General features: G+C 38.7%; 1 protein-coding gene across 1 annotated transcript in view; it reads left to right on the forward strand.

Moving 5' to 3' along the window:
* The window catches only part of pcdh11 (protocadherin 11), a 143,578-nt gene extending 138,976 nt beyond the window's left edge, over positions 1–4,602 (forward strand). The window contains exon 9 of the mRNA XM_068326420.1: positions 4,148–4,602. Within this exon, the coding sequence (XP_068182521.1) occupies positions 4,148–4,602 (455 nt within the window). The remainder of the gene's footprint in view (positions 1–4,147) is intronic.
* The last annotated feature ends 7,256 nt before the right edge of the window (positions 4,603–11,858 follow it).

An 11,858-nucleotide genomic window follows, 5' to 3' on the forward strand; every position in this document is an offset into this window, starting at 1 on the left:
GGACTATTAATCAAAAATAATTTGTTATTATAAATTCAATCTTCATGGTTGGAGCAATGCTTTAAATGTTTCTGCATGCTGTTATGTATTTCTGTCTCTGTGAAAATCTTTCCTTCAAATGATAATCACAAGAGCTATGGTTTAAGTAATGTCATCCCTGACTTCAGTACAACACCAAAGCTCCATTATTATTAATGGCCACCAATTTGTTTATCCAGATAGCATGTTTGGAGTGAGCATGAGAACAAGTGAAGTGATAAAATCTTTGTAATCACAACACCAATTATTTTTACAAATTTTCGTTTGAAAGGATCTCCCATGCTCCTCCTGTATTTTAGTCTCCATCCACAAATGAGACACAGTCATGAGCCACTATCTACTGTATTCAGTCTCATCTCATTTATCTATGCAAGAACACATTATATTATTATGATAATACTTTTGCACTCTGTAGTAGTACTCCAAGATGGGCTCACAGTTTAATGAAAGGCGAGTTCTTTATTTTTAACATCTAATGGAGCCAATAATATGCCTCTTTGTGTTTTTGTTTTATTTTGTAGCACCATTAAACCTACTGAGTCCAGTGAATTGACTCTGAAAGCAGAAGAGCTGTAGGGGATGGTAAAAGGTTTGCTTCAGCTGCTTAGTTGCCGGTGTGTTTGAACTTCTGCACTTCCATGAATGTTGTGGGAAGAGAAAAGGTTTCAACCTTTCTAAGTTTGATACACATAGAAAAGCAAACTATGTTGGGAAACAAATAATATTTCAATATTTTGTTGTAAATCCTCCATTTTAATGTAAACACACTCAACTGCAAAGCCCTGATTTTAAAACTGTGTTTAAATAAAAGCATTATCAGTAAATTCCACTTAAGTCATCCAGAATAAATGTCCTCATAACATGAAACATTGTGCTTATTTGAATATTGAATGTAATGTATTTTAATTCAGATTTTAGGAGCACTGAGGTGAATGCACATTTTACTGCTTTAGATACTTAACCCTAGAGAACCCACACCCATTTATTCTTACAGTAAAATTATGTGGGTTATACCAGACCAAGTGGACCATAGAGAACACATTTTTGAAGTTTTTTTCAGAACAATAATTGTTATTACCATAGATCTGGTTTGTTACACATATGTCACATTGGGCCTAGGTGATATACATATTCCCCATTTGAAAATACAGTAAATAAATCTCATAACGTATATCAAAACCTAAAAACATAACTTGTGAAAAAACAAAAAGCTTAAATGCTGAAGAGAAATTAAACTGTTGTATCATCAGCACAATGTCTGAAGCATTTTCTCAGTTCTTATGTCTGTAAAGTATCTTTTGCCATTTAGCCTAGCCCAGATGACAGATGAGAGTTCCTTCTTATTTTTCTTGTTTTTGTCCATAGACTGATGTTTTTGGCTGCCATGAATTCATGTTTGGTTGTGGTACATCATTCGATGTACTTAGTTCATTACTATCTCACTTGGCTCATCACTCACTCTATCTTGACTATCGGTAGACACACATTTAAGGGTATCTGTACACCATATGTGAGCTCTCATAGCGCTCCTTTACACATGTGCAATGTTTACACAAGCTGTACTGTTTGAATGCACGTATGGAAGGTCAGTTGAAGGTGGACACGGCAGTGTTCGATCTGCAGCCAGTCAAAGGATGTGTTGATGTTGCAGAACAAAATTGCTCTAGGCTACCGCTGCTAATGACCTTGCATATGACCACAAGATCAACTAGAAAACTACAACTGTGACACCATCAGTTTTCTAGAAATACACAAGGCCACGGATAATAGATTACCTTATGACAGACCAGTCAAATAAGCCTGCAGGCTATTTTGAGTTTGAACATGAAATGAATACCATTTAATTTCTAGTTAACTGTTTATTATTTAAAGTTTTGGAAGAATTTGCACCAGATGTTCAGTCACTTTGACAGAAAAACCAAATAGATTTCACAGTTCTGTTTCAAACCTATCACTACTGTTCAGTGTAGATGAATCATCTCAAATAAGAACAGAATGTCTGATCCTGGTTGTGCTGTTTATTACACACAATTGTTTGCCATTATCCCCACTTGTCTGCCATTCAAATTTCCTTGAAGGATAGAAGAAAAGTATGTTCCCCGCTTCAATGGAACTGTGGCATCAGTGATGTGTGATTCCTCCCAAAAGCTCCGCAGGGTACAGTTGTTTCCCCTGAATACAAAAGACGGCAGCATCACAAGCTTGCATACCTCTAGCTGACGAAAGCAGCCAGAGCTGTCAGTGACATCATTCGCTGTGTTGCCACCCTCCCAACCCATCCAAGCTACGCTGATGGAATAAAATAAAATACAAGACCATGTCTCCTGGAGAAGCTGGATGTGAAATATTATATTTATTATTATAAAATTTAGGTGAACTGAAGGCTCAGGTCAAACGGCGTAAAGTTGCAAAGTCAAAGATCCTCTTTCATTTGCAAAACAAGCTATATTAAAGACAAAATCAGATTTTGGTGCTGTGGAAATTTGTAGCTGAGAAGGTTGAGATACATTTTTAAATTTATGAGTTGGACCAATTGTAATTGTTTATCCAATTGCATGGCTGTGGAAGAACTTCATGCCTACATCATCACCTAATCAATAACAGCATACACTGAAAAGGCATTACCAATTGTACAAAAACCTCCGAGGAAGATTGATTCAGGGTACAGCTGAGACTTGGCTAGGTCCTATTGTGCTAGGTCACAGAATGAGAAACCGGCATTCATTTTTGCTTTAATGAAGTTAGTGACCCTCTGAAAGGTGACACATTTACCGCCCAGGGGATTTATACACTCCTGTTCCAAGGCTCTGGTTCAATATGGAGAGGACAGATTGACTCCATGTGAGCACTCCAAATATATCCTCACAATTTATAACAGCCGATTTCATGACAGACAATAGTCTCATAATTAAAGTTGACACAGTGCTATTCAATCTGCAATAGCATAGAATGCAAAAAAAAAAAGACTTCAATGGGCATCATTTTTGGAGATTAGGATTTTATTAGTTTTGTCAGCTAATCAGAATATAACTTAAATTTTTGAATGTTTCATGATATAATAAACAAGCTAGACAAAAGACTCAAAGATTTCTGGAGGAGAAAGTCACACAGTGCACAGACCTTGTATGTGGGGGAAACAGACTGTCTCTCTGTACTCCGGTCTAAGACTGCTTAATTATTTATAGCATTCTTACTTATGCAAATATACTAAATAATTTCTACATGACAGCTTAAAGCCGAAGCCTAAAGGAGTGATGTGATCTCTGGACAAGGCCCTCTCTTTCCTTTACATGGCCTAGGAAACATAACGCTGCAGGCTCCTGGTTGCCTTGGTGCACACTGTTTTACATTCTAATTATCTGGCTTGACAGGCTTTATTGCTGAGGCTTAATGCTCAGGTCTCATCTCAGACTCATTCCACATGTGATGTCAGTGCCAGGATAATGAGATAAGATAGTTTGAGCGCGTAGCATTGCCCAGTCGGCTCCTTGGTCAGTTTTCTTCCTCCCTTACATGATTGCAACTTAAATGCCACCAGAATTAAACACATTTGTTCATTAAAACCAAATATGCTAAAAATGCTCGGACATTCCTGGTAGAGTTCTGACACGTCTAGTATTTGCATTCTGCCTTGGTTAGATGTGGATTTTGACAGAGGACACAGCTTTAAGGTATGCCACATTGACATCAATAGAATAAACAATTGTTAAAATAAACAATAAACTTTGTTAAAATGAGCATTGAATATTAAATGCAGCAAAATCAGTCCTAGACACAAACATAAGCTATTATTTTAACTAATTAAGCTACAGGGAATTCCTCACATATTGCAGGTAAACAGACAGAGTCATGGGAATTCCAATGGAAATTAAATGTCCTTCTGGTGTTCTTGTCATTATAAGTTCAAATGAAACATTTATCATTGACTTTGATTTTACTGAAAGGCTGACGTTTTGTGGGTCAACTACAAATAAATTCTCAAATTTTTACTGTTTGTTTTATGATTCCTCAGTTCATTAGGTACTATTGCAGCACTTGGTAAAGTCATTATTGCTGCACTTTGTATTATGTATTAGTATTTATGTTTTCTTGTTTCTCTGTTTTGTAGCCATTGAGGTGAATCTGCAGAAAGCCTTGGCTGAGGCATCTGAGACCTGCACCCAAGAGTGTCTAATACTGGGCCACTCTGACAGCTGCTGGATGCCCCCAGCCTTGGCCCAGTTCCAGGGTCCTGGTAACAACAGCCCCACCTCCAGCCCTACCTCCACTGCTATCACTGGTACAATGCCCACATTTAGCATCCAGCAGAGCTTTGCCCGGGGAGCCAAAGCTAACCTGGGGGGTCTGGGTGCCTTGGATGGCCGTCACACACTGGGCAGGTCTGTGCCCAAAAAGGATGAATTGGACAAGGGGATCAACCGGCCGCAGTTCTACAACACTCTGGACAGACACTGCAGTAGTAAAACGGAGGAACCCGTCAAGGTCATCCCCCTGGCAAGTTTTTCCTGCCCTGAGCAGACCACCGGAGGCAGCGGCACTTTCTTACATGAGCACCAGCTGTAAGAGAAAAAGACAGATCTGATGCGGCCCTGACATTATTGTGACTCTTATCCATAAATGGGTTTTTGTCAGTGACTTTATGAAAAGTATGTATGCGTATGTGTGGTGGAATGCATAATTTCAATAGTTTTGACCAGCACCAGCTCAGTTTTACTAATGAATACACTTCATAGTGAATTTGATAGTGATGATGTTAAGATGCTATTATATGGGAAAAAGCTGACAGCTAATAGGTTTGATAATCTTTGCTTTTCACTCACCAAACATCACTAAACTGAAAGCAGAGAATTTTATTATTGTGTTGCTTAGCTAAGTATGTTTTCAGTTCATTGAGCCTGGCCTTGTTCAACTGTTATCTAAAAGACATGCAAATGCAGTATTTGCAGTTTAGCGTAAACCTAGGTAATGTTAATTATTAGGGCTGGAAAAAAATGCATCCATTCAAGTTATAGTGAAGTACTGCTTGGTATAAGAAGCAGCACAACCTCATTTGGAGGTGGAAAATACAAATTTTGACTTGCCTGAAAGTATTTCAGACGTCTATTTTGGTCAGAGGACTGCAGAAGAATAAAAGAAAATTCAGAAAGCATAACTAGGCCAGTAGTAGATGATGCCGGTATCTTTTACTTTCCATAATTTCATCACGGACTAGTACACATCGCCTGCACACACACGGGATGTTTTCATATGGTTGTTGCCACTCTCATTTCTGCTAATTCTATTAAGAAAATAACACCTAGTCTTTCAGTAGCTCAGCCTGAAAGGCAGAGACAGATGTTCTTGGGAAACATATCCATTGTTTCCATTCATTTGTTTTGTTTCTCACTTTTTACACTCAGAAACACTCAAATGATTATCAGCTACAAAACCAATTATTAATATGACAGTTTATTTTTATTTATCTCAATAACACCTCGCACAGGTCTGGAAGTTTCTTGTAGAAACTACAGCTTCAAACACATCCTCTTATATCATTAACAACACTTACTGTTTCTTCTATATTTCTGTTAAGTGTGGTTTTCATACAATTCACTTTGGGCTCAATATTTATTACTTTTCATAAATGCATTGAATTTCTAGAGGGCCCCATGTGTAATTTTTGATCTCACTAGTTATTGTAAGGAAAGGCGTCAGCGCTTTTTTATACAGGCTGCCCCTCACTGTGGTACTATCAAATGCGACGCACATCTCTGTCTGTGTGCGTAAATTATACTGATGATAACTGCTTCTGACTAACTTGCTGCTCTAACAGATTGGGTGTAGTAGCTATCTATTGCTACAGCAATTAGTGACATTGCTAATATTCATTTTACTTTCTCGTAATATACAAGCCAGGTGTCTACATCATAAGGTGTATGATTCATGAGATTTTTTTTCTTGTAACATATTGCAAATTGTGAACAACTGAATTTGTAATGAGATGTAATATTCTTGAAGGACGGTGCAAGGCAAACTGTGTCTGCATGGTTTCAGCAACCATGCCTACTTTTTTTTGATACTTAGGGTTTGGACTTATTATAAAAATAATTTATCTGGGGCTCAGTCAAATGATGACTTAAAGGAACAGCGTGTCAAGGACATGGAAAATATTCAGTTTTATTTCTGTAGATCATGAAAAATACAGCATAAAAACAGACTTAAATTAGAACCAATGCAGTCAGAGACTGCAACATCCCGCTACAACCCTGAATTCCAAATTTTACCCAGACCTATTTGCAAAGGTCAAAGATCAAAGCTAGTGCTCTGACCTACTTTCATAGATCAAAACACTTGCTTTGATTTATGGTCTTACTCACACTGGCCTTCTCCCTTGTCTTTCTATCTTATCCAGCTCCTGAGTGTACAAAAGTTAAAATTTGACCTTGACCTAGATTTTTCAAGGTCAAGATCATCATCTCATTTTCATCCCTTTTGCTGCCCGAGTAATGTGTTTTTTGTTTCATCTTTCTATCTGCAATGGGTGCGAAGATATTTGGTGGACAAACGGACAGACATACGGACGGACTAACGGACGAACACACAAACACTGACAATTACAATACATCACCGCTTTGAAGCGGGATGTAATAAATTTTCCAACAATCAAACCCTTCATAGAAAGTTTTTATGTCTGGGAATCCCATTCCAGCTAATTTACTAATGATTTATTTCTCCTCTTGGACTTTTCAGGTCACTCCATTGTAATAATCAAACCCAATGTTAAGAAATGAAGAAATTAAAATTTTGTGTCTCTGGTAAATTTCAACAAAAGTCTTCTTCTCCTTTCCTTCCTCTCCTCCTTCTTCTCTTTTCGGCTTTTCCCTTCAGGGGTCGCCACAAAATTTCAACAAAAGTACGTTTGAAAATTGGAGAGTCTTTTGAAACTGGAATTCATCACAAATGAAAGGTATATACATGTATGCTTTCTACTGTAGGAATGTTCTAAATGTAACACAGCAATCCCCACATTAAGGAGAGTGAGATATCCACATAATATATATGACAATAAACACTTACACTGTTATAAAATATGTGTTTAATTATCTATCCAATCATATGTGTATAGTAAGCACAATATTACTTGTCTGTAACCCTCACTGTGTTTTAATTCACCCTCTGTATAACTCGTATGTAATATGTTGCAGCAGCTACATTAATTGAAAGCAAACTCCTGGAGGGAATATTGATATAACAGCATGAATGTACATGTGTAGGATGTTGCTTTTGTTTTGTTATTTTCTACTGCAGTCCTGTTTTGTTTTACCAAATGCCCCTTAGAGATACAAATCACCCTGTTTTATTTTGCTTCATTTTTTGGACAAAAATAATACTATATGAATGTGCATAAATATAATTCCTATGGGTAAGTAGTGTACATCTATGTCAAATGCTATGTAATGTAACAATATATGAAATGAAATAGAAAAATATAAGGCTTTCAGTTTAAAAAATTAAGTCTTCATTGTTATTTTCAGAGTTCTTAAATTCCCTCTGTCCAGAACTGAAGGTAGTATAACCTACACTAAAAATCAATTTGATTTTCAGAGATTTTATTGTCCAAATGTGCATCATGTTTACCATATCAACCTGCATCTTAATTTGCATGAACTCTTTGGATTTCCACAATGCATTTTGACACTGAACTAAATAACCCATACATCCATTTTTAGATTCAGTGTTTGTATTGATGTTCTACCTGTGTTTGTCTTATGGAAAAGTACAATTGTTCCACGGTGTACACATTCAGTCTGTAAAGTGTACAATCCAATTATGCCTATAGGTTCACACAAATATCTACTGTCTAGTATGCTGGGTTTTGAACTGTACATAACAGTACCCCTAAGATGTGGCGCAATGGTTAAAAGGTGGAAATTCACCTCTAGTAAAAACTAATGGATTTGTGGCTAAATACTGGTTGATAAAAAGAAAGACGGGAACACATAGAAGTGACGAGATGACAATCTCTCTTGTGATGTAAATGATTAAATATGCATAATATTGATGAGAGTTTGATGAATGCTTTATGGGTGATGTTAAATGTGTGTGAAGGAGGGAATGTTGGTTCCTTTGCATGTATGAGCGTGTGTGAGCACATAAGTGTATACTGGCATGCATTTTGCCAGAAAATTTTATGTACACAAATGTATCTTGTACTACATATCAAAATACTTAAATATATGCTTGTAAATTAGTCATCAGTGTGTCGGATAAAGTTTGCTTTGAAAGAAGGCTTCAATGCTTGCCAGCAAATCTGTACTGGTCAGTTATAACTATACAGTCTGTGTTGTCATGCCTTTGTAAGATATCTCATTTTGATCAATGAAAAAAATGACCTCCATATATGAAATTATTTCTCTTGTCATGGAATTTCTCTTGATACATTAAATATTGAGTCCTCAAAGTATACACATGTCATGTGTGTCATTTAGTTGGTTGTTTGCTCTGATGTTGAGTTTTCATATTAGTGATAGATGTGACGTGTGAGCGTGCTGTCGCTGTACACCAATTAAGGCAATTACAAGTCAATGGTGAAAGATCTATTAAATTGGACGTGACATGTCGCCTTCATCATTTCAGTAAATCAATATTCCAGGGAGACAATTCAACCTTTGACATAATGTATATGTGTATGTTAATTGGGAGTGTAAAAGAAATACAACTTGTAATTAACACAGAAATATCACGGAGGCTATACTTATAAAGGAGCTTTACTTCATATCATAGCATGTCTACTTCGAGTTGGAATTAATATGGCTATACTAAATTGCCATAGCATAGTAATGGAAATACTACTGTTTCAATTACTGCAAAATAACTGCAGGCCTTTTTTTTTTTTTATTGTTGAATGATTTAATGTCATAGGGGCCGGAGCCTTTTTTATTTATATATTTATTTTAGGAAAGTTTGAAAGTTTGTCCATTAAAGTTAAAATTTGAAAGCAGACATTTGATATTTTTGTTGGAACATATCAAAAGGAGGTGGCCCCAGGGACGACCCAGGACACGCTGGAGAGACTATGTCTCCCAGCTGGCCTGGGAACGCCTTGGGATTCTTCCGGAGGAGCTGGACGAAGTGGCTAGGGAGAGGGAAGTCTGGGCTTCCCTGCTTAAGCTGCTGCCCCCGCGAGCCGACCCCGGATAAGCGGAAGAAGATGGATGGATGGATGGATGGATGGATGGATGGATGGATGGATATTTTGGATTTTATCACGATGCTATTCTGTAGCCATAGATGTGCTATGCGCACATGGCATTTCATAACAATTGAATTCTAATTAATCTTGAATTGTAACTTTGCCCTCAGCCCCAACCATGTATTGAATGTCTCAAATACGTGGAACCAATAAATGTCAAGGTAATAACATAGTATCCTTGAGTGGGAAAACTTCTTCAGACATTTGCAAGTTGTAAACATTAAAATCATGACAATTGTTGCCCTATGTCTCCAATTAGATATCATTTTTTCAGTGAAATAAAATAAAATAAATTGGTGAAACAGACATCATACATTATCCGTTATATAAATATCTGCCTAAATCTATGCTCTGAACTCAAAGTCAAAGTCAGCTTTATTGTCAGTTGTACCATATATGCACGACATACAGCACAGATGAAATTGCAGTCCTCTCTGACCCACGGTAAACAGGCAATACAACACAGACAGTACAACAGGCAGTACAACACAGACAGTACAACACAGGTAGTACAACACAGGCAGGACAACACAGACAGGACAACACAGACAGTACAACACAGGCAGGACAACACAGGCAGTACAACACAGGCAGGACAACACAGGCAGGACAACACAGACAGGACAACACAGACAGGACAACACAGGCAGGACAACACAAGCAGTTTTAACAGGCAGTACAACACAGACAGTACAACAAAGGCAGGACAACACAGGCAGGACAACGCAAGCAGTACAACAGGCAGTACAACACAGACAGTAGGTCAGACAGTAGAGGACGAAGTATTAGACGAAACACAAGGAATTGTAAACATCTCTATACACTCCTTAATCCCGTAGGGGAAGTGACGTGTGCGTAGTCTCTGAGTTGATGGGGGGAGAGAGAGATAGGTTGTCAGGTGCTGGGGAGAGGGCAGGGCAGTGTGAGGGTAGAGTTCAAGGCTATGGCTGGGGGCAGAGCAGGGAGGGAGTTGAGCCTCCTGACCGCCTGGTGAAAGAAACTGTCCTTGAGCCTGCTGGTTCTGGCCCGCAGACTCTGCTGCTCCTACCTGATGGCAGCAGGCTGAAAAGGCTGTGAGAGGGGTGGGTGGGATCACCTGCAATGCTGATGGCTTTGCGGGTGAGGCGGTTGTTGTAAATGTCTATGAGGGAAGGGAGAGAGACACTAGTGATCTTTTCAGCTGCTCTCACTATGTGCTGCAGGGTCTTACGGCAGGAAATGGTGCAGGCGCCGTACCACACGGTAATGCAGCTGGTTAAGATGCTCTCAATGGTGCCTCTGTAGAAGGTGAGCATGATGGGGGGTTGGGCTCTCGCTCTCCTCAGTTTGCAGAGGAAGTAGAGGCGCTGTTGAGCTTTTTTGGCCAGTGATGCAGTGATGCGGTCCCAGGACAGGTCCTCGGAGATGTACACACCCAGGAACATGGTGCTGCTGACCCTTTCCACTGCAGCACCATTGATGGTTAGTGGAGCATGCTGAGTGCGTGTTCTCCTGAAGTCCACAACAATCTCCTTTGTCTTCTCCACATTCAGATGGAGATTGTTTTCCTTGCACCACATAGCCAGGCGGCTCACCTCATTTCTGTAGGCTGTCTCATCATTGTTGTTGAGACCCACTACAGTCGTGTCGTCTGCAAACTTGATGAAGAGGTTGGAGCTGGAAGTCGGTGTACAGTCATGGTTTAGCAAAGTGAAGAGGATGAGGCTCAGTATGCAGGGTACTCCAAAATGTTCTTCTCAACTATCATCAAAACAAGTCAGCAATATTTCAATCATTGAAGTCACAATAAATTTAGAGAGAAACTCAAACTACAGATTTGTCATCATAGCAGTTCCTCAGTGTCATCAGAATCAAATTAGTTCAGTTTGAGAATATCAAAAATTATTTTGAGGATATCCTATGAGGCCATCATGTGCTACGTTAGTTCTGAATTTACAGTGGCCTTTCTATATATCATCATCTCTGACCGTCTCCAGTGACACTCAGAAAAATTACATACATTTTATATATGTTTATAATATTAATATATGATATAGTTCATTCATCCTTCCCTGAAAGTTGATGCCTTTTGGGCAGGGTCTACAACAGCCTTCACAATCACCCTGGACTACATGTACTTCCTGAGGCGCTTTCCCCTAAATACTTTATCCACTGCCCATTTAAGAATTTAAGAATACATACCAGTCCTAGGAGAGGAAATCATGAGTGTACAGTATAGTGTAAGGGAGTGATGTTCATAACAACAGAACATGACAGTATCCCTCAGTACCAACTTCTAACTCTGGCAATGCAAAGAGATGTGTAATGTACCTCTTAACAAACAAAAGGGCTTGACGGTGTCATCTTGTCTCAGTCTCCGTATATGTTCAGCCCGTCATCTCCTGAAGAGAGCTAGCTGTGACTTACCCTATCAGGTTCCCATGGTAATTGGCTAATAATGAGATAGAGACGGTGCAGAGGATGCCACCAGTGTCAAGAAGAATGCACACCTAACCATACTAATCTGCATTTCTTCTAATTGCTGTTTTTTAAAGAGAAATAACTTAGTGCACTTAGCAGTCAGTACTTGTTTTTCCCCACGTGTTAA

Source organism: Antennarius striatus, chromosome 10 (assembly GCF_040054535.1).
Source record: "Antennarius striatus isolate MH-2024 chromosome 10, ASM4005453v1, whole genome shotgun sequence".
In the NCBI taxonomy this organism is placed as follows: domain Eukaryota; kingdom Metazoa; phylum Chordata; class Actinopteri; order Lophiiformes; family Antennariidae; genus Antennarius; species Antennarius striatus.